A 24,096-nucleotide genomic window follows, 5' to 3' on the forward strand; every position below is an offset into this window, starting at 1 on the left:
TGAGAGGCTTTTATCCTTTATGCCTATTTTGTTCCAGCACCTGCAAATGTCACCTGTACATTGCTAACTGCCCTTCTGGTCCCAGGACTTTAAATAGGAAAACTGTAATTAAGAAATGAATTTACAGGCTTCATTCTTAGGTGTTAGGTCTTCTTATACTCATTTATGGATGTACAGACAACAGCTAGTATTTCTCAGTGGGAAGACAAGGCACTTTCCTTTCCGAGAGCTCTTCATATCCTGGTGGGGTTTAAAAACTGCAGCTTCATCACTTCCAAAAATCACCGAACGCCACTGCTTTTAAACAACAATGCAGTCGGAAGTGCACTTAAAAGGGCACTTCCAAACTGCAATAACCATTTTTAGAGGCACGTTTTGGAGGAAGTGTGAAAGAAGCCAGGGAATTATTTTTCTAAGATTTTCATCAAAAGTCAAGAGTCATCAAATAACTCTCTGAAATGCTTTACAACTCTTCTCTTTGTACAAACTTTTCTCTTTGTACAATTCCACAGAAGGAACAAGTTGCCATTCTCCCAGGGATTGTGCTACTTCAGAAGATACCAGGGCAGAGTGGCAACTGTGTCCATATGGTTCAGAACCAGTATAAAACAGGGTGAGGCTGGACCACATGCAAGTAGAATGGTGCAGGTGCCTTTCACATCAGTGCTGCCTGATCAAACAAACTTGCCATCCCACGTGTCCACAAGACAAATGTTTATACACATTACTAAAGCACAAAAAGAAGCATCCACACCGACAATGTCACATCTGAACGGGCCACAAATCATAGCTCAAACTTGCTATTTGCTTCCACCTACCTTTCTTTAGGCATTTACTGTCCTGCTTTTCAGTGTTTAACACCCTATGACTGCTTTCTTCAAATCTAATTGCCTGATTAGGACCAATTTCCTAGTTCTTCTCTTTTTCGTTGGCATTGTTAATTGCTGCTTGGGGTTTAACAAATTTGTAATTGTCTGCAAATCTTTTTGCTGGAACATCTCCACATGCTGGCTCTTTCCAAGACTTGGCTTCTCCCAGCTGACTCTGTTTCTCCTGTTTCACAACAACCCTGGCTCGCTGTCATTTTCCCACGCTCCCCATCATGATAAGTATCTTTGAAGGCGGCTATTATTTTTCCTCTTCTCAAAAAAAATGTTCCCTTTACTTACTTTTCCTTCCAAAGGGCTAAAACTAAATGTAATAAATGTACTATAATCTATTCTTGCAGTCTTGATTCTTTTTTCCCCCCCTCTTGAACTGTTGAAAACTGCTTTCCATCCACACCACTCTACTCACTCACTTCAAATGATATTTCAAATGATATTTTGGTAATTAAAGGTCAAGATGTTATGTCTTCCTTATGTTTCCTGCTCTCTCATTGCCTCTACCACTGTCACCCACATGCATCTTCTGGAATTCTTTCCTGGCCTTGTTTACTTCCTACGCTTCCTCCTTGGATTCTAAGTACAGGTAAGGCAGGAGATTTGAGATCAGGTCTTCCAAGGTCTTCTTTTTAAAAGTTTAAAAGCAGTCAAAGGTAGGTAGGAGGGAGAGCCAAGTCAGTTCTGGGAGAGAGTTTGCCTTTTATCCTTTATGCCATTTTCCCCAATTGAAAGCATTCGATGTCACTGCCATGAGCAAAGCTGGTTGAAATTATAGATACCTGTACTGTGCCTGTCTTTTTTTCTCCTAATGAGGATATCAGCAACTGGGTGTGAGGGTGGAATTTTGATTAGGAAAACAGCACAGAGGAAGGGGCGAACACTCCCTTCCCCAGTACTGGTGCTTCAGACCAATTCTGTCCTCTACTCACGATGGCTTTTAAGTGTACAAGGAATGTCTGGAGATCCAATCATGGAACTTCAACATCATGTGTGGTTTTGCCCCTTTGGTCACTGCCACCCTCTTTCTTTTTGATCATTATTTTTGTGTGTCTGTTTACCTACAGGCTTCTTTTTCAGTATCTGCTGGGATCCCCTCAAGAGACTCTCTTTGAGCCATCTTCTGTTTACATTCTTCCCCTCTACGACATAACCGGTTACTTTAACCTGAATTATTTTTGCACTGATGGGATTCAAGTTTATCTTAACATTCTCGCTCTCTTCCCACTTCTTATATCTGACTCCCTTTCACTGCCACTACATCCTGGCTGTTTCACCTTGAAAATAATATGGCTAAAAACAGGTCCTTATATCCCCTCCCAGATTTCCTCTGTCTTTTTCTTCCTCTCTCTCTCTCTCTCTCTCTCTCACCATCACTGATTTTGTAGTTTATTCTTCTCCTTCTCCTCAGAGTTGCAGTCACATCATTTATTCTTGTCTTTTCTCCTCCATCAAATTAGGTTATTCACCAAGTCCTCAGTCTTGTTAATATTCTGATCATGGCACTACACATTACAACTGCTGTCGGGTACACTAATGCAAATGTGCCAATTGTGAAAATAAAATGTGTGGACACATGTCTTTAAAAACCCATGTATATGCATCTGGGAAAACCAAATGGGTTCAGATTTCCCACACATGCATACACAAGTGTTTCAAGATGTATGTACATATTTTACTTCCATACAATATGATAGTGGCCAAAAACACAAGTGTAACATCAGTATTTCCCAAAGCAATTGCAACAGCAGCACTGCCCTAACACTTCCAACAACTGATATGGTCAAGATCTTAACCCAAACCCTTATAATTTCTTGTTTTCAATACTGTGATATGTGCATTTTACCTGTAGCACAGCACCATTTTACCAGTTAACAAATCACATATATGCTTACAATTCTTTTGTCCCAAAACAACCTGTAATTAATGACTTTTGTCATGAGAACTAAGCAGCAATCATTACCTCCCAAACCTAAGCTTCAGACATCTTTGGCTCTACTACAGCAGAGACCAAGCTTTCAAATGTCATTTTGAAGGAACTGATTGATAAATAAACCAAATTACCAGGCATTATCAATATGCTTCCAGTTTGGGTCACCTTGTTTGACATCAGCCTGTAATTCATCCCATTCCTTCAAGCATGCCTGATGGTTCCATCCTAACAAAACTTCAATTCATGTCTGTCTTGGGCACTAAAACAAGGGTGACACACACAAAAAGCCAGGAAGTGCTGCAATCTTAGAAATGTCCAGTTACACCCTAACAAAGAAACCAGTGTACTGAGAGGAGGAAATGGGAATTGGACTTTTTTAAAAAAAGTTCAGAGCTGGGAGTGAAGATTTCAGAGGTTTTGTCAGCTTCAAAGCAAACAAAAATGATAGAATTTAGTGCTTTTACAGTTCACTATAGGAAAAACCACTCATGTCTCCCAACAAAGCAAGGTTGGGGAAAAAAAAACTGGTAAGTAGTTTTTCAAACAATGAAAATAGAAAATGCCATAAAATGGCATAAATCCAGCAGCCTTACTAGAAGACGCCAGCATACAAAGTGTGAACTTTAAGAGACTGAGACCCCCATCCCATGCATCCACCATGTGGCGGGAGCTGCTTCCCCAAAGAACAATTATCTGAAGCTGTGAGCACACATGAGTATGTGTGTGTGAAAGAGAAGTGCGTGAGGCCAAGTGCATTGACCTTTCCCAGTTTATCATCCTCGGACCAGGAAGGATGGAGGGGAATGATTGAGTGGGAAAACCCCACACAATTGGCCCCAGTCATATAGTTGCTTCGTTCACACACATGCCCTAATGCTATAGAGAAGTGGCTCCCACAGCACTGCAGGTGTACACAAATGGGGTTGACAATCCAGAGCTTTCACTGTTAAAAAGTCATTTGAAATTATTTCTGTCACTGATACTATATTATAATATTAAGTTTATGCCAAATTTCTGTCTCTGCAGTTTCTTGTAATACCTTCTTGTGTTGTTTCCTTTCCTTCTGTCGTTTCCTTTGTGTTGTTTCCTGCTTTGGGAGACACTTTTGCACAAGTAATACCTTTCCACAGCACCTCTTGACTGCTTGTTTACTAACATACATATATCAATTAGGCCTCTCTATATGAAATACTTCTTGGGGACACACTTGCAAAGGAACTCAACCTAACACCTGCACCCATATAATCCATGTGTCTCTAAAGCAACGGTAGCCAACCTTTTGACTTTAGGGGTCCTGAACCTTTAATTATTGTATAGCAGAGGGAATTTCAGCAGGTGCGCTTGTTCCCTCCTCCACGAAATTGTTAAAAGGTCCAGGAGCCCTGAAGTTGAAAGGTTGGCCACCATTGGTCTAGAGTGAGAGTTCAATTTTCTTTTCCATCTCAGATGTAGTCAATATATTTCTCTTAAAACACTTATATTTAAATAGCAAGAAAAGTTAACAATTATCTTCTACTTCCAACAACAAGGACATGTGTTGCATCTGCTTGATAGAAACATTAATAGAAAAGGCTACTTCTTTATGCATACATAACAATACTCAAGTAACATTAGTTACTCAATAGCCATTAGTTATTTGATTTTTCTCTGTACACTGCTTTGTGAACTTTTTGTTGAAAAACGGTATATAAATACTGTTAATAATAAATAATAATTATAACATCAAATAACATCAATTCATTGACTTCCTCTTGCATAACTCAGTGGAATCAACTGACAAACTGATCCAGCACCTATTTGCATAATCCCACTGCCTGCATATTCCACCTCGGGTCACGCTTTGGGCAAGAGTAGAAAGACTCCGCGAATCGGTTTTATTTATTTATAGCATTGATGCAAAGTATCTTTATTTGTGTATCACAGGCAGGAGAGATTGCAGTGGTATGAATCACCAGCACTCCTGTTTCATTATAACACATGAAGAGGGACTCCATCTCACACACTTTAAAGACATTTGGAGCTCCGAGATTTCTGTGGTAAGAATTACATGTCTTGCCTTCAGAGTTACGAAAGAAACAGAGAAGCAGAAACAAAAGGCACTTGCAGTTCTGTGTCTGATGAATACTCAAACAGAATATTACATATAAAAAAAAATAATACAACACAATATAAATAAAAATCACAACAAAGTACAGCAGCAAAGAAGCAAACCATTCAAGGTGCCATGCCACCCTTTAACTCCACCCTACACTAAATGCACAATGGAACAAACTTATTTTAACCACCCATTTAAAGGACAAGCGAGATGAGGCAGACCATATTTCCCAAGGGAAGGAGTTCCATAGCCTGGACTCAGCTGTGGAAAAAGTCTTGGCTCATGTCTTTGCCCATCCAAGTTCAGATGACCTTTGGCATGTGGAGCACAGACTCTTCAGAAGATTTTTATGTGGCACCTTCCTAGAAGAGGAGATGCCATATTGCTGGAACCTTTGACCCACTGACATCACTTGAGACTCTCTCTCTGATTGTCCAAGCCACACTAGTAAAGCAATGCTTGAACTTGATTTGTAACAACAGCAGTATAATTAAACCAAGTAGGTTATTTAAAGCAAAAGCACAGGCCTGCCTCCTGTATCTGGAACCTCCCATGGTTTCCTGAAATGGTGGATATGGGTGAATGCCCTGCTTGTCTCACCTCTGGAAACGTATGGGAGGGCCACGGTCCCGATCTGCAGACAACAGCTCTGCAGATACGGCTCCCCTCACATAGCAACAAAATGCAACTTCTAACCTGATGTATCCACTTCTACCAGCTCTTTATTCAGGCTTTTTTTTTTTTAGTTTAATTACTCATAGATCTCTCGCTCTCTTCTCCTTGTCATTGTTAACTGTTCAATTATCCTTGAACTGTTGCTGACCATCTGTTCACCTCTGATTCCTCTCACTTTCAACCAATCTCATCCCTCACCACTTCTATGAAACAATCACAGTCCTTACTAAACACCATCAATCCTAAATGAGTTCTGATTTATAATCAGCTAAAAAGAATGGTGAATTATGTATTCCCCCTGCATCCCTAAGCTTCCTTTTCTCAGATCTGTGGTTTCTTTCCTCTAATAACTGTATTTTCATAGAATCATAGAGTTGGAAGGGACCTAACAGGTCATCTAGTCCAACCATTGATACAAAATTGTACATCAATTTTACTGATACACAATACATACAATTAGTACACCATAAAACTATCAGCTATTGGGACATTCTGTCACAACTTACAGCCCAATCCTATGCACATCTACTCAGAAGTAAGTCCCATTAGATTCAATGGGGCTTACTTCTAGGAAAGTATGGATAGGATTGGGTTGCCAATCGGCTAATAGAACTGTATGGGAGTAAGTGGTTCTCAAGATACCCTGGGCCCCAAACCATGAGCTAAACATAACAGACAACAAAGCTTTCCTCAGATCTCAGTTTTGCAATAACAACTACAGTTATTTTCTCAGTTGGCTGTGAAAAGTAACCTCATACCTTTTTTTTATTAGTGGGACAGATGTAAAAATTTTCAATGACTGTAGCTATCCCAGGCTGTAGATTCAACTTGGTATACAATGTCCCAAAATCTGAAGACCTGGGGGAAAGAAAAAACTTTCTGATTATTAATTATTATTAGCAGAGAAGTGCTTTCTAATTATTAACCTCTATGTCAAACCAAAAAGATAACGGAGCTGGTATACATTTCACATATTCTGTATTTGACAACTGTCACAAATAAAGCTTACCAATATGCCAATATTATCACCAATATTTTGGTGGTAAAACAACCACCAAATTTGCTCAAGCAGGCTATCGGTACAAGTTCGTACTGTTTTGATAAGATCTACTAAGGCTTCAGCCATATTTGAAGAACAAAAAGTGAAGTAATAAAACGTCCTAGATTTAATAGAGAACGGTAGGATATATGTATTTTAAATTACGTAAATTAGAAAGTGTACAGAAAATGAACTAGTACATAAGCCAAGTAGAAATAAATTCAGAAGAGGAAGAGCTCTAGGGGAGCAGGGGTAAAAAACATGCTTTGAATGCTGAAGGTTCCAAGTTTAATCCCTGGAATTCTCCGGGGGAGGGCTTGAAAAGAGATCCCCTGCAGTCAGTGTAGACAATACTGACCTAGATGGACCAATAAGCCGATTCAGTATAATGTTGCTTCTTACATTCCAGAAAAATTTGCATTTCAGCATTTCCAAAATCTGCAGAAAATCAGACGCCATTTGCATTCACTCCATGGTTAGTGATTTAATCATAGTTGTGGCGTGTGTGCCCAAGTGTCTTCCAAGCGGGTTAATAAAATTAATTGCTGTCTTGAAACCATGGGTAAACATAGAAATAAATGCCTGGTTCCTGTTTTCCTAATCACAGTTGATCACCGCAGGGGCTAGTTGCGTGTCTGAATGATTGTTCTTTGGGTCACAATGTTGGGTTTCACAATGTTGTCAAGTTTCCGGGAAACAAAAGGTGGGAAGAACAGTTTACTATTTCAAAATCCAGTCCAGTCTACATCTCGTCTTTGCTTGTAATAAATGAATCTCAGTAACCAATTCTGTAAAAGTTACAGTAAGTACAAATGGAAGCATTTCCCCGATACAGCTCATCTTCATGGTGTGAAACACAGAAATTCATTAGTCTTTAGTTTGTGTTTGCTCACATCAGCTTTTGGACTCAACAATACACCTCCGACAGTGGAGAAACAGCAGAGGAAAGGGAGGAACTGAAAAGGTAAGGCTAAGCACAGAAATTTATATCCATGTCCTTTCTAAGAGTAAGAACTAGACTGACATTGATTAGTACCATACAGATGTGAACATACATCCAGATGTGCAAATTCATTACAATGGAAGTACATCAATTATACCTCTGCACCTCAAAATATACATAAAGACTCATCCACATGCACATTTGTGTTATTCTCCTCAGAGCTACTTCTGGGTTAGCGGATGAAGTATGTGAGAAACTCCTTTGGAAGAACTGGAGAAAAATCATTCCTCTAGCACAGGAGTTCCCCAAGTGTGTGTCACAATACCTCAGGGCAGTGGTTCTCAAACTCTCAGGGAGAGTTTGAGCCTCAGTAAGTGTGCGAGGGAGCATGGGGAGGGCAGTGACGCTATTTGCTGAATCGTGACACTTTGGAGGGATGCAGGGACTTACAGCCACTTACCAGAGCCTGCAGCAGCCTCCTGGGGTGCAGGAAACCCCCAGGCCAGTTTCCGCAGTGTTCCTCACACTGCAGAGTCAGTAAAAATCACAATCGCAACCACTTCTAGTTTCATGAATGCAAAACTGGAAGTGGTCGTGATCATGATTTTCAGGGTCTCCGCAGTGTGGGGAGCCCTGCAGAGGCTAGCGTGGGGGCTTCCCGCACCCTTGGGAGGCTGCTGCAGGCTCTGGTAAGTGGCAGTAAGTCCCTGCGTCCCTCCAAAGCGGCGTGATCCAGTGGATTGCTACTTCCTCCTCCCCGCCTCTTAAGGGGGCAGAGGCCAGGGCTCTCTGGCTGGGGCGTTACAATGTTCCAGTTTGTGAACCACTGCCTTAGCACACTAATGAGGCACTGCGGGATGTCCCTGGTGGCCCTTCCTGCTGTTCCCCTGAGCACCACCATCTTGGATCTCACAAAATCTCACAAAATGGTGGCATCCACATTTGGATCTTATTTGGGTGTTATCATCTTGGATCCTCTGAGACTTCATGAGATCTGAGATGGCAGCACCCAGCTGAGCCAGGAAGAAGAGGTTGCGGCGGCATCATGTCCCTGGGGAGTCTGGGAACAACTGCTCTACTGGCTTTCGTCATTTCCACTGCAAGGCTGTTGAACAGATAGAGAGAAGCTATGTTTGTATAAATTTACAGCTCAGGTTTATTTTTAATTAATCACATTAAACCACCATATTACCATACTTAGCATCACAATGTTTTACAAGGTGGTTTTTAAAGATCTAATCATTGTTTTAGTTTATTTTGATTTTTACTCTGATATAGAGGCATTCGAAGAAAGAAGGGTGAGAATAGCTCTCACACACTGGCCTGTGGAAAGCTTTAAAGAAGTTATGTGCCACAACCCCAACATATAAATACATAAAATATGAGATTGGGGACCCTAGTGTTGATCCCAGAACCCTATCCTCCCACCCCACCCTGTCATCACCCATTCTCCACCCCCATAATGCCCTCCCAGCTTTGTTTACTATAACCAAATATACTTATATTTGAGAACAGAAAAAGCTACCATGAAGCCTGACACTAGTGAAAGCTATCTAGTGAAAGCTCAATCACTATGAACCTGAGCAGGACTGGGACAGAATCTCCTGGTACCTGAAGGGGTACAGCATGCCTCAGGGAGAGTTTTACTTGGTGCTGCTCTAATCCAGTCAATCATTTTCATTCCCGTAAATTGCTGCAACCCCAACTGCAGCAACTGGGGTAAATTGTGCAACTGGGGCTTTGCAACACCACTGGGGTCCTGATCCCAAGGTTGAAGAACACTACTTTAAATAGTGTATAAATATAAAAGATGGTAAAAAGTCACCACAGAAAACAACAATACCACAAAATAATTCCGCCATTGTTAAGATAACTGTGATTGTGAAGATTTGAGGTTTTACATTATCTGGGTGTGCACTTCATGGCATTGGATAGCCAGAGAAAAATTAAGCTTTCCTTCTTTAAAAGGTTCTTACTTAGCTTCCCTGAAATATGTAATTTTAGTGGTCTGCATGCAAGAAAGTACATTTACATAACTTCCCTTCTGACATTTTATGGCTTACCGAATTTTTAGAAATTTTTATCTGCATAGGAATCAGAACTTTTAAAGAAAAATTGGACAGAAATGCTTACAAAGCCTAAATTACAATAGCTTATCAGAACACCTACAGATTCCTTATATATTCCCAAATCTAATTCAAAGTGACATTGATTGTTGTTTGCTCAGTCACGTGTAACTGAAAGAAACCAAAGGGCATTCTAATTGGTATAATTAGTCTGTTCACTTGTCCGCCTGCACATTTCTCTTTTTTAGGTCTCTTTAGAGCAGCCTAACAGGAAAAATATCAGACCATTAACATGCACAACGTCCATAGAATACATTCAGCAGTGAGTGCTAATCTGCCAGTACATACAGGTCCCTGAGATGAAGTTGAGGGCTGAGCCAAAAAGGCTCCTGCAGTGTCAGTTCCCGTGTTCATGTTTATATTTCACAAATGAGAGGGTGGGGTTTGGGTCATGTTCTCACATCTTGTTTTGGAGATATTTTCACATTGATCCTTGTTAATTGAGCTGGAGGTAGAGGGAGAATTCTCATTCTTACCCACTCCAGGCTAGCTAAGTGGAGCAAGAGAGGAAAAGTCAGGGGTGGTTTCCTCTGGCTTACAATTCAGAAGCTGAGGCTGTCCACTTACACTGTTCAGTCACTGAAAACAAAGTAACTAGTAAGAGCCAAAGGGGCTGCTTTTTCCCCCTTTTTCAGACACTGCGGGGGTTGAGAGAAAAGAAATGGAAGTAAACCTACCCTTCAACTTTTACAGGGCAACTAATTTATTTGGTTTTAAGCTGGCAAGGCAGTATGACAGGGAAGCTGACCTAACTACCTGATCCCAAAAAACTAAAATCCTTCACATACGGCCTAGCAATGGGTGGTGGAGTAAGCACATTAAGTGCATGAATGATTTATTCGTTCAGATGCAAAATGAAAACGTTTCCCAATTTCCAAAACATGGGTGGGGAGCAGTTTCACACAAACATTTCACAGTAACAAAACCCCACTTTTTCAGTCAAATACCAACTGAGAGAAATATTTAGATCAATCCCACTATGGAACAATGTATCCAAATAAGGCATTATGTTGTCAGAACGGACACAGATTGTCTTGTAGCCTATTCTGTTACGCTAGGGCAGAATTCTCTGTATTACCCAGTGTATCACCTGGATGTCCCAACTTGGACTCGTGGTCAATAAGCAAGAGCACCTCATGTTTTAGCTCACCTCACGCTCTACTCAAAGGATTAGGTTTCGGTCTCATACAACGTTAATTAGATCATAGTAAAGGTAGGAAAGCCAAGTGGGAAAACATGCATTGGACTTCTTATACTAGCAATCCCACCAACCCCAGCTGCTGCCAAAGAAATCGATGGTAAGGCCACACCTGGAGTATTGTGTCCAGTTCTGGTCGCCGCATCTCAAAAAAGACATAGTGGAAATGGAAAAGGTGCAAAAGAGAGCGACTAAGATGATTACGGGGCTGGGGCACCTTCCTTATGAGGAAAGGCTACGGCGTTTGGGCCTCTTCAGCCTAGAAAAGAGACGCTTGAGGGGGGACATGATTGAGACATACAAAATTATGCAGGGGATGGACAGAGTGGATAGGGAGATGCTCTTTACACTCTCACATAATACCAGAACCAGGGGACATCCACTAAAATTGAGTGTTGGGCGGGTTAGGACAGACAAAAGAAAATATTTCTTTACTCAGCGCGTGGTCGGTCTGTGGAACTCCTTGCCACAGGATGTGGTGCTGGCATCTAGCCTAGACGCCTTTAAAAGGGGATTGGACGAGTTTCTGGAGGAAAAATCCATTATGGGGTACAAGCCATGATGTGTATGCGCAACCTCCTGATTTTAGGAATGGGTTAAGTCAGAATGCCAGATGTAGGGGAGAGCACCAGGATGAGGTCTCTTGTTATCTGGTGTGCTCCCTGGGGCATTTGGTGGGCCGCTGTGAGATACAGGAAGCTGGACTAGATGGGCCTATGGCCTGATCCAGTGGGGCTGTTCTTATGTTCTTATGTTCTTAAAATAATTCCTTGGAATTAGTCCTTTTCACCACTCTTGCTTCTCGGCCTCCTTCCTCTTCAGTGGGTATCCTATTGCTACAGTTAGCATACAGGAATACAGATGCTTCTGACAAGATAAACACAGGCTGTCAAAATTGTACATTTGTCCACACGCTTATACCATATCCCTGATCTTTGCCAAAAGAGCAGTGTCTCACTGGAAGGTACCCTACCGATACTACACTTCCAGAAAAGTATGCCAGAGCTGCTTTGGGGGTGTCAGATGAGTTACACATTATGACCTCAAGTAACCCAAAGACCATCATTTGCAATGAGGTACACATCACAGCTTTCCACACAAACCAGGTTGCAAATAGTGAGTTATATTGTCAGCAACAGTATAGTGGACCACCAACCAAGATCTCAAGTTTGCAAGGAAGTTACTCTGCCACCTTTTCCTCAGGATTCACACAGTGGAACATACTGCAGCCATTTGATGAACTCACTAGCAAATGGCTGTCACCACACATTCCTTCTGACAGCTGCACAAATGTTAAGGAAATTAGGGATCTGGCCCTCCAACATGTGCTATGCACAGCACATTGCATAAACCTAGCAGTAAATCTACCCTGAGAACAGTTGGTGCAAAAATGAATAGTTCACACAATGGTAGGAATGGTGTGTGGCCGCTTCAGGTGCTCTCCAAAAGCATTACACTTATGGGATCTATTCTAGCTGCACACCAGTTTGAACTTGCCTTCAAATGTTTCAAGAAATACCCACCAGCTGAAATGTTACTTTCCACATACTAGAGGTTAAACATAGTATCCAAGACTCACTGGAGTACTACAAGAAGAAGCCAGATCTAGGAGTTGGACAATGTGACTATATGAACCTGTGCATGGACCTGCTTTGGCATTTTAAAGAGACACCTAGCACTGGCTATAAGCCAATGGAACATAATTGGGAGGGGGATATTGTGCTCCAAGCACAAAACAGTGCCCTCAAGGTCTGAGGAAGCAGATAATGCCATGGGCAACTCCTGGTGTAGTGCTCAGATGCACTCTTCGAGGAGCAAACTCCTCAAAAAAACCTAGACTTTGCTTTACTGCATTATAACCTTTTTTCAGACCCATGTACCACAAATAACTACAAGGCTTGCTTTCAAGGATGAAGGAACATACTATACAGTATCTCTTGCAAAGAACGCATTTACACCCAGTAGAAGAAATTCTACTCATTCAGTCTCATCAATAAATTTTTTAATTTATTAACTAGGTTCCGGCCCTCTAGTAAAAGCCTGTTAAGGTTCCAGTCACTCGTTGCCTATCACAAATGTAGGATCAGGCCACATCTTTAACACTGTATTTTTGTAGCCAAGTCAGGGAGGAGTAATTGTTCAGGACCCTATGTTGGCTCACCTGGTGGAGGAAGGAGCAGAAATGAGACCACAGGGTTAACATTCCATGTTTTTCCTCTCCTCTTACTTCCCTCACCTTGATCTATATTTATTAAAAGGATACTATAAAACTTTTCTAATTTTTTTAAATTGTATTTGGATACTTAATTTATTTAGATTAGCTTAATCTCTACTCTTACCTTTCTTTTCTGTCTGATTTTCTACAGTTGCACTTTGTTTTTGTGTTCTCCATGGAGTTTCAGGTGCCATTTTTAGTTTGCCTCAATTCTGTAAAAGATATTTTATTTGTTTAATTTGTATCTCCTTTTAAAGTAAAGTAAGACACTAACCTTTTTTTCTGCTTTACGAATAAAAGTTCTCCATGGTTCTAAATATCTCTAAAGTGTACCCCAAATGGTATTTACTATGTTTATAATTTGTGGGGATCCAGTGGAGCCATTGTGGCCCACCACACAGGGATAGGTGGGAGCAACAAAGCACACAGCCCATACATATGACCTTCCGTGCACTTCTGAAGTCCTTTTGGGTAACTGTGACAGACACAGCACCCTGACAAAAACAGTCTCAGAAAGGATAGCTACTGCCACCAGGAAATGAAAATAAAAAAGAGGCACCCTACTGCCAGTGTTCCCTCTAATTTTCCCCTTGAGCGCACAGAGCCCTACAGTGTTTGCGCAAGGCAGCTGCGTAGCACTCGCCAATGATGTTGTCGTCAAGATCTAGAGTGCAGAGAGCTTAGATGAATGGGGCTTAGATAAGAGCTGCAAGGCTTGCAGGATAGGCTGCCTACCACCCATTTGGAGAGAGCTCAATTACTAGGGTTCCCTTAGCACAGAAGCTGGTTGCTAAACCAGAAGCTAGAGCAGTTATTTTCAACCTTTTTCATCTTGCAGCACACTGACAAGGGACTAAAATTGTCAAGGCACACTATCAATCTTTTGACAATGCACATTGTGTTGTTAGTGAGGGCTCACATCCCCTAATGGCCCAACTAATATATATGATCCTCCCCCACACTCCTGCGGCATACCTGAAGACCATTTGTGGCACACCAGTGTGCCACGGCACAATGGTTGAAAATGGTTGAGCTAGAGAGTCCACTGATCTGTCTAATACCCCTTCCTGTGCTCCTAAAAACACACATTTGTAAAATAAGCCACAAATGATTTGTCAGAGAGTGAGGGGAAACACCTCTCTGGTCTGGTCTTAGCAGATAAAATTAAACACTGCTTATTTAAAAAGGAAAAAGAATTCAAATATTCAAAGCTGACACCTGAAATTAGCAAAATCATATCTTGAAAACAGAGGCAAGTGAAATAAAATTATAACACAAGCTACTTAGATGTCTTCCTTAGTTAGAAGTATGTATTTTGTTCAATTCCTTTGTTCATCTTCAGGGTCTAAAAGAGTGTGACAGCAACATACAGGTAATATTGCAAGTGCTGGAACAAAACATATGTTGTCTCCATCCAGACCTCTCCATTTAAGGGTTCAGGGAGAACAAGATCTAGCCTTTCCCACTAGCTACTCCAACAGCAGGTAACACTAACTGAGTCCCCTGTATCTCCCCTCAGCCATGGGCAGACTAGACCAATGGACAGGTGTTAGAAGACTCTAGTGCAGAGGTTCTCAAACTGTGGGTCGTGACCCAATTTTGGGTGGGTCGCAAAAAGTTGGGTGACACCATTTTGTATTCTGGTAAAATGAGCTGGGTGGCGCCATCTTGGTTTCTGGCAGTGGGCGCCGCCATTTTCCAAGCCTGCATCAGTCATGTATGGGAGAAGCTTTTCTCCATCAGGGTCTAAAAGAGTGGCATGCACAGGCACAAAGTAGCAAGGCAGCACCTGTTTCATTTCTCCAGTGATCATAGCTGTGCTGGCAGAGCAGAGCCTGTCTCTTGAATTTCAGGTGGGAGTCGAAGCTGCCCCTTCCCCCCCTTGCCTCAGACGGACTTCTTTGAAAAGCTTCTTGCACAAAGTTTGAGAGGGAGGATTCAGGGTTCAGAAAAGGGTCTTCCTCCCATAATGAAGGATTCACTTGGTGAAAGTTTTGATGTGCAGCAAAATGCAGAAAGTGCATTTCTTCCTATACAGAAACTAAAGCACTGAGACACCCAGGAGAGGGAGGGGTGGGGAACTGGGGTGAGTGGACTGAGCATGTGGGTGATCTGTAGGGCTCGATGAGATGGAAGACTCCCATCTTATAGGTGTGCAGAAAAGTCTAGTTTTGCTCTGTAGGAGGCTTCAGGTTAGTTAGTTTGTAAGGTGCCATGAACACTGATGGGCATATTCAAAATATATCAATGCCATGCTCAACACTAGCCGGAAGCAAGCACACCCTTCACACACACCTCGTTACAAGACGTATACTGAATTTTACAGGTGGAATGCAGGTGGAATTGGTAGCAATGGTAATATGGGAAAGAAAATTGGAAAAGCTTCTGTGCTGGAATGTTTTCTCTTGTCATTTGAAGTTTATGAGTTCCTAGGTGAGAACCTGGAAGTGATGTCCCTTCCTGCTTAATGACATACTTCCGGCATTGGCATCACAGTGATGTCACTTCCTGTCTGATGATGTCACTTCCTGGCATGACATCACTTCCAGGTTAATGACATCACTTCCAGTGGGTCCCGGACAGATTGTCATCATGAAAAGTGGGTCCCTGTCTAAAACGCCCGAGAACCACTGTTCTAGTGTGTTGTTGCTGTTTTCTGTCTGGTCCTTTTTGCTAACAGAGTCGAGTGCTAGGCTTCAGTACTAGTCAAGTGCTAGGCTATAAAGGGCAAGTCTTTATTGTAGACATGCAGGATATAATGGTGGGCTGTACTAGCTAACACCACAATCCTGTGTATGGTTGCTCAGACGTAAGATTGTACTGAATGAGACTTTTTTCTGAGTCACTTTTGCACTGGCACTGGGCAGTAAAGGATTGGGCTGTTTGTTTGTTTGTTAGCCCTTATCCATAGTCCAACTACCTCCAGGCAGTGCTCCAGGACCATGACATCCACTCTGGTATCTGGTGTAAAAAAGAGGTATCAAATGTAATAATCTGGAACGTTCATAACAACAAAAAGAACTTTCCAGAAAGTCATTTCTCTAAGCTCTCTGCTCAAAGTAAGAATCCCTTTTCACTGAAAGATTTTCAGCTAAGGGAGTTTCAGCTATCAAGTGTTCCCCCTTTATATATTCTGGATGAATTGCTTTAGTAGTATATAAATGAGTGCAGAAGGAAATACAATACATACCTTGGCAAAGGCATAACTCAAGGTCTAACAAATTATAGGGAACGTATTCTTATTTAATAATTGCTTAACTTAGGAAGTTCGCACCATTATTTTAATTGGGGTCATGAAACATTTCCCTAAATTCTGGGAAATTGTGTTTGGAAAATAAAATATATTTGAACATTAGAGTAAGATTTTTTTTATCATGACACATAAACTTTTTTAAAAATAATAATAATAAAGTTAATATTATTTGAATGCCACTCTGAATGCCCACTAGGGAGATAAAGCAGGATATAAAATTGCAAATTAAATAATTTTATTTTATTAAATAAATAAATATTTTATGTGGCACCTTTTAAACATTTTCAAAAATACATTCGAAGTTACTTTTTAATTAGAATCCTTTACCTTGAATCTTTCATATTCCACCTGCCCATGCTTGCACTGTCTACATGCGACTAGCATTTTGCTCTCCATATAATAGTAGGGTTCTTTTCTAAAAAGGGGATCAAGGGTTGACAAGGGTGTCTAGGCCTCCTGACAATAAGCTAAATCCAGGGTGTCATATTTATTTCATACACAGGCTGAATAGCATTTATGGCACCGGCGGATGGCTAAAAGTGATGTCATTAAGCAGGTGATGACCAGAAAGGCACTTTATTCTCACATGGGAATGCAATGGTTGCAAATGACAGAAGAGAAAATATACAAGTCTTGATCATGTATTCAAGATATGGAACAGGCCAAATATCAAGTGCATGATAAGGGCTTTATGAAAATACAGGCATATTTAAATCCACTTTCCATGGGAGCCATTCACCAGGAACAGCCTATTTCTCTGTATTCTCTATTTACTTGCATTGACTCTCAGATTTGTTCAAAGTCATTGATATCACAGGACACTGTCACAAACAGACAGCGTAACAGCAGAAGTCATAATCTGTAACCAATACACTTCGAAGTAGTCCCACTGACTTAAAAAGACTGCTGACGGCTTAAATAGACTTTCATTTCCAGCCACAAGCACCATTCTTATAAGAATAATTGACCATCCTAAATCAGTAGGCATCACTCTGGAAGGACAAGACCTTCATTTTCTGTTTACTTAAATTGTTCTCTTTATTACAGCAAGAGTAGCAACAAACTATCATTGGACAGGAGCAGGACACAGCACATTGTAAGAGGAAGTAATCTACTATCGTACTGCTTGGCTGTGATATTTCACACTCTTCCAGTTACATGGCAATGACTGTCAGTCTGAGTGACACTAAAGACAGGTTCCGTCTGCTGTTCCATTTTTCCTCTCAACCTATCTTCCACTTCATTTATCTGTTTCCTAGCAACCCATCTCAATTTTCTATTCTTACATGCAATTCTTCCTTTAGTTCCTGCTGAGAGGCATCCATCTTTCAAAGCAGTTGAGCTTTAATTTCTTCCTGCACAGTTTGAGTTGCATCAAGTCTTCCTCCTTTGCCCTTCCTGTTGGGCACCCTTGTGCTTTATTCTTGGAAACAGAAAACAGGGAAGCACTTCAAAAAGCTTGACTGCAATACAAGAGACAACTTTCTTAGGCCTTCAAAGGTCAAAACCAAAAGCTCAGCACTGGACTTGGAAAACAAAACCAGAATTTCCTAAGAATAGGTGCTCCACATTCTCTTGCAGCCAGTTCCAGTTAACCTTGCTGCTATATTCTGAATCCACTGCAGGTTCTGAACACACTTCAAACGGCAGACACTGTGATTACTAACGTTCTTTCATTGCAAAAATGACACCTACACACAGCTCTTAAAAACAACAAAAACTCTTCTGATTGACATCTCTAAAGACAACTGATATACTGAACCATCTCTTTGGCTATGGAATATGTTTCTGTTGGTCAGTAGCAAGGTTAAAAGGTAAAGGCGTAGAACCAGGAGATGACCCTCTAGAACAGCAGTTCCCAAAGTCCTACTCAGACGTGGGGACCGATGTGAGTTGTTGCAGGGGCAGGGTGGGAGCAGGGGGAGTGGCCCCAACAGCGCTGCAGCATTTGTGATGCTGTGGGGCCGCTGGGACATCCCCATGTACCTAGCGATTTCCTGTAGCTTCCCGGGGTGGGGGGTCATGGAGATTTGCAGCCACTTCCACAACGAGTTCCATTCTGCTCCCTGAGCTCACTATTGGTTTGCACAATTGCAAACCACACATGAGGTCCAAGAGCAGAATGGAGTTTGGTTGTGGAGGTGGCTGCAAGCCTCCAGAACCCCCTGGGAGGCTGCAGCTCACCCCTAGGTATGTGGGGATGTCCCTGGGTCCCCACAGCACCATGATCGCTGCAGTGCTGTTGGGGACCCATGTTTTCGTTTCCGACGGTGGGTCACAACCCATACTTTGGGAACCACTGCTCTAGAACAGGGGTCTCCAAACCCCAGCCTGGGAGCCAGATGCGGCCTGCGGAGAGCCTCTATCTGGCCCGTGGTCAGCCTCTGATCCCCTGAGAGCCTCTGGCCCAGTTGACCGAACACAACCAGAGTTGTGCTTGTGGGGTGGGGGAATTGGGGTCCATTTAAGTGTATGCTTTGTTTCTTGGGCTATGTTGGTGCTTGGAGAAATCCTGGACATTTGAGTTCATTCATTCAAGTTCCATCTCTAATGTATTTATTTAAATTTTATATTTAATTCTTTTTTCCCGGCTCTCAACACTGTGCCAGATATTTGATGTGGCCCTTTGGCCGAAAAGTTTAAAGACCCCTGAGAACATTCCATGGATGTTTTTTCCCAGATGCAGAACAAGGGGCTCAGATTCACTGGTACACACAGAAACTGTTCAACCTAATTAGGACAACAGTGGTGTTGACAGATAAGTCTCCTTCACACACATACACAATTCAGGGTAAAAGGATACCAAAAACAGATACTATTCAAAAGTGTACTTTACAAGTGCTACATGGTACTGCCATTTGTCTCTGGAGTTACACTGTGAGACAGGCAAGCCTGAGAGAGAGCAACTGGTCCAAGATTGCCTTGTGAGCTTCATGACCAAGTAGAAATTTGAATTCAAGTCTCCTTGGTCTTAATTTGACATTCAAAAGTACAGTTGTCAATGCCTGAAGTATGCTGCCCTGAACTGTCCACTACTGAGCAAGGGGAAGCATGAAAAATGTAGTCCTTTTAGGCTTAGAAATATTAAAGCACTGCATCTCATATTACCCTGAAAAATTACTGGATAACTCCCATAGGTTACTCCAGCATCTGCAAAGATGTACCAAAATCTTGCACGAATGAATAATATATGAGACTGCAGACAGTTCCTAGGTCTGGCTGGGAATAAGTGGTCATTTACCCATTCAGTGCTCATATACCTCAAACAACAGATCAAATGTACATGGAGTGAATTGCATTGATTTTATTTAGTCATGTACACATATTACCAATAATGTACTGCCAGTCAGAATTATCAGAAGGTAGATTGTAACAGAACATCTTGGTTCTCCTCCAATCTCTTGAACAGCTTTTTTTGGAATCAAAACATGCTCATCAAACCAGGCATGATAATCTGTCCTAAGCTTCCTAAAAACATGAAAGAAAAGATCAAGGATGGATTGAACCATTTTACCTTTCTATCTCCAGGTGAGCAGAACTGCCCTCAAAGTCTGTATACTCTGATATCTTCCCAAAACAGAAAGAGTCCACATGAAGTTTATCTGCCTGTTCTGGAACCCAAACACCTAAATACATGTTTTTACACTATACTGACTGACAGCCCAATCTTATCCAACCTTCCAGCGCTGATGCAGCTGCAATGCAGCCCCAAGGTAAAGGGAACAACATTCCCTTACTTGAAGAGGCCCTCCCATTGCACAGTGCAATATATATCCCGTTGGCATGGCTGCATCAGTGCTGGAAATTGGGCTCCGATTAATATAAGAATATTACTTGGGGACCAATCCAACTTTCCAGCACTGATCAATATACATCTGCTCAGAAGTACATCCCATTGAGTTCAATACAGCTTACTTTCAGGTAAGACTGCTTTAGAGTGTTCACTTACAGGAGGCTTCACTTTGTACGTGTAGAAGAGAGGGACCTGTAAATGAAATTAGTAATCTGGACAGTATAGGCTTTGCACTGGTGTTATAAACTGACCAAAGGAGGAATGGTAAGCCTGTTGAAAGAAAAGATGAAGACCTAAAAGACATAGCAAGGAGGTTCAAATTAAATAAGAAAAGACCAGAGAATGTCGTAGCTAAATCAGATGTACTAAATAACTTTTAAATTTAACTCTGCACAAATTAAGGCAAGATACAAAGCTTTTGTGGCTGCATATAATAAGAAGACACAATGATTAAATGGAGTAAATGTATTCAAAATATAGAAAAGAAGATTAAAGAGTATTTGGGTGCGGTTTAATAAATCAATGACTTCCAAACCCAGATTTCAGTACAAAAAATATGACACGGGACAAGGCAGCACTCAGACAAAACTAGAAATGGGCAGATGTAATGCTCTACCATGGTTCATTCTTGCCACAACAAACCATGGTTTGTTGTGACGTCTGAACTGGTCACTGTCAAAAACTGTACTATGATAAATCAACTGTCATGTATATTGAATGAAACAGAAAATTAGAACAGCATTTATACAAAGTTCAGAGGACGGTCAGGTCACAGATGTCAATACCAAACAAGAGGCGCATTTGACAAGAAACTACCAGAGAATTATCCCAAGAGTATGAAAATGGATTTGTAAAAGCTTCAAGTTACCAACTTGAAATGGAGAAACAGGGAATGTGAACAACCAGCCAACATGTATTATGTTACCCCCAATACTTCCAAGTGTCTGAAATCTTCACAGAAAATAACTCCATTCAATTTATATTATAGACTTTTCCCACATGGTAGAGGCTATCATTTTATTCTCTACGTTTATATAGCTCTTCCAAAAATATGTAAGATAGGCTGGCCTGTAATCCAGAAGTCTCCTCTTGGAGAGGCCCAAGAATTACAACTGGAGTTCTTGTTTATGGACAAACTGCGCACAAATGCAAGGCACACATGCATGTTCTGGTACTCTAATATGGACGAATGTGATGTGGGTGGGATTAGGGATTAGGGTGGAGCAACATGCCCCAAAAATCTTCCAATAAATAAAGAGTGGTACAAATGGTGCCCAGTGCATTCCTTTTTCATGGAGCCAGGATAGAACTTCCCAGGAATAAGGACCCATAGAAACTGTGCTCAATGCATTCCCTTTATTATAGGGCATGAATACATCTTCTAACACAACAGTCCAAGTATTGACCTTGGGACTGTGTGGCAAAGCAGCAAGGTACTTGCTGAGGCTTGGCCTTATTAAAAACCTATGAGAAACATCAATTTTCACCTGTCCATAATCAGCAAAATAAAATCAGAACTCAATGTGCCAGCAAACAGAGCTATTGTGAGAAGAAATGGAGGAAGGACTATATAAGCAGAACGGTCGCTAGAAGAGTGCAGGCACAGTGTGGGCCCAAGCAACTCAACCAGTGTGAGGGGCCCTATTATGGCCATAAAAGCACAAGGTCTAGGGTGGCTGCCCCAGCTGCCCTACTCAAAGAATGGCTCCCTGCAACATAAGGCTCCCTGCCTTTGCCGGAAATAGGATGGGAATGAACTACAGTAAATATTAACAGCAGAATTATCAACTTGGGTTTCACAAACTGCTACAAAATCTGTTTTGGCACCTTCACATATAGAGCCAAAATTGTTCAAGCTTTTCTATGATCAATGAAATAAATTAGAATTGAGTGTGCCAATGTTGTTGAATTTGCAATACTAATTGGTGATGACACTAATTCCTTGAAAAATCTCAATCATTGGCTGCCACTTGCTTGCCTAATCTAAAATATTAAACTAAAGAATATACTCTCACTCTCCAGGTAGTCTTATTAAAATGATTATATATGCTGCTTAGAAATTAAAAAGTTCACAAAGTGGTTTACATAGCAAAATTCCCAGTTCTTTCTCATCTATTCATTCCCAACCATCAAAGTGAGATGATGTAGCTTTTTGTTCCTTTTCTCCTTCCCATTCTCTCAGGTTGCGCAGAAAGCCATTCACAGCCAGATGGGAAAGGTGGACTGATGTGTGTCATTGATGAAGAAGAGAAGGGGCTGCTACACACCAGGGGTATAGCTAGTTCCTAAAAAGATCTGAAATTGAGTCTATTTCATTTTTATCCCATCTTTCAAAGGAGCTCAGGGCAGCACACAAGCTCTTCCCTTTATCATCACAAGTAGGTTATACTGAGAGCCAAGGATTGTTCTAAGATTGCCTAGGATTTGTTTATAGTGCTATAGCTTTCCTACAGTGGTTTAAAATTGAACAGTTTGCTCTTTTGGCTAAAGATATTCTTGAAAAATGTAACAGTCCTGCAATATTGTCATCATCATCATCATCATCAATGATAACAATAATAATATTAATAGTACTCATCATAATTGGCATCCTTCAGTCTTGGAAGACTATGGTATTGCACTCTGAAAAGTGGTTCTGGAACAGCGTTTAGTGTGGCTGAAAAGTCCAATTCGGGAGTGACAATCCCTTCCACACTGGGCGCAAATGTAGTCTGTCCCTGGTGTGTCTCCCTGGCTACGGGCCTTCCTTCTTTGCCTCTTTACCTCAGTCTGTTGGCCAAGTGTCTCTTCAAACTGGGAGAGGCCATGCTGCACAGCCTGCCTCCAAGCGGGCCGTGCAGAGGCCAAGTTTTTCCACCTGTTGAGGTCCATTCCTAAGGCCTTCAGATCCCTCTTGCAGATATCCTTGTATCGCAGCTGTGGTTTACCTGTAGGGCACTTTCCCTGCACAAGTTCTCCATAGAGGAGATCCTTTGGGATCCGGCCATCGCCCATTCTCACGACATGACCAAGCCAACACAGACGTCTCTGTTTCAGCAGTGCATACATGCTAGGGATTCCAGCTCATTCCAGGACTGTGTTGTTTGGAACTTTGTCCTGCAAGGTAATACCGAGGATGCGTCAGAGGCAGCGCATGTGGAAAGCGTTCAGTTTCCTCTCCTGTTATGAGCTAAGAGTCCATGACTCTTAATAATATTAATAGTACTAGTACTAGTCATTAATAGTCATTACTATAATAATAAAAATATAATATAATAATATATATTATAATAATATATTATAATATATATTATTATTATATTATGTTATATATTATATATATATTATAATATTATAATATAATGTAATAGTACTAGTCATTAATAGTACTAGCAGTAGCATTTATACCACTTTTCAAGAAAAAAGTTCACAAAGCAGTTTACAGCGAAAATCAAATAATTAAATGGCTCCCTGTCACAAAAGGGCTCACAATCTAAAAAGTTGCAGAGGAACTCCAGCAGTGAGGGGATTCACCAGCATGTGAAAGGGCAGGCACAGTTTTAATGTACACACATTCGTCGTACACACGTACGTGTACAAACAAGATGTACACACAAGATGCATCCACTATCTCTTTTGAAAGTTTATATTTCATTACTATTTATTATGTCTATCTCATTCCTTTCCATTATAAATAACGCTCAAGGTAGCTTACAATGATTAAAAACAAAATACAAAACTAAAAAATAAAATAAGATGCAACTAACTGAGGAGCAGCATAAGAGACAGCAAAGTATAACATCAGAGAACCAATTTACAGCCAATTAAATCATAAGCACAAAGCCAGCCCAAAACACAACACATACAGATATACAATTTATTTTTTATTTACATGATTTCTATCCTGCCTTTCCTATGCCGGAGCAAATGTTCAAGGTGGCTCATCAAAAATAAAAACAAAAACAG

The 24,096-nt window shown here is 41.2% G+C and overlaps 1 protein-coding gene across 3 annotated transcripts in view; it reads right to left on the reverse strand.

Annotated features, from left to right (window-relative positions):
- Positions 1–24,096, reverse strand: part of SORCS2 (sortilin related VPS10 domain containing receptor 2) — a 165,846-nt gene that overhangs the window by 93,364 nt on the left and 48,386 nt on the right. For 2 of the 3 annotated variants that reach the window (XM_066623901.1, XM_066623900.1), the window contains exon 3: positions 6,343–6,442. In XM_066623901.1, coding sequence (XP_066479998.1) covers positions 6,343–6,442 — 100 coding nt within the window. Of the gene's footprint in view, positions 1–2,979; positions 3,057–6,342; positions 6,443–24,096 lie in introns of those variants that run through there. The other variant, XM_066623902.1, reaches the window with a different exon arrangement.

The sequence above is a fragment of the Tiliqua scincoides genome, chromosome 4 (assembly GCF_035046505.1).
Source record: "Tiliqua scincoides isolate rTilSci1 chromosome 4, rTilSci1.hap2, whole genome shotgun sequence".
Lineage (NCBI taxonomy): Eukaryota > Metazoa > Chordata > Lepidosauria > Squamata > Scincidae > Tiliqua > Tiliqua scincoides.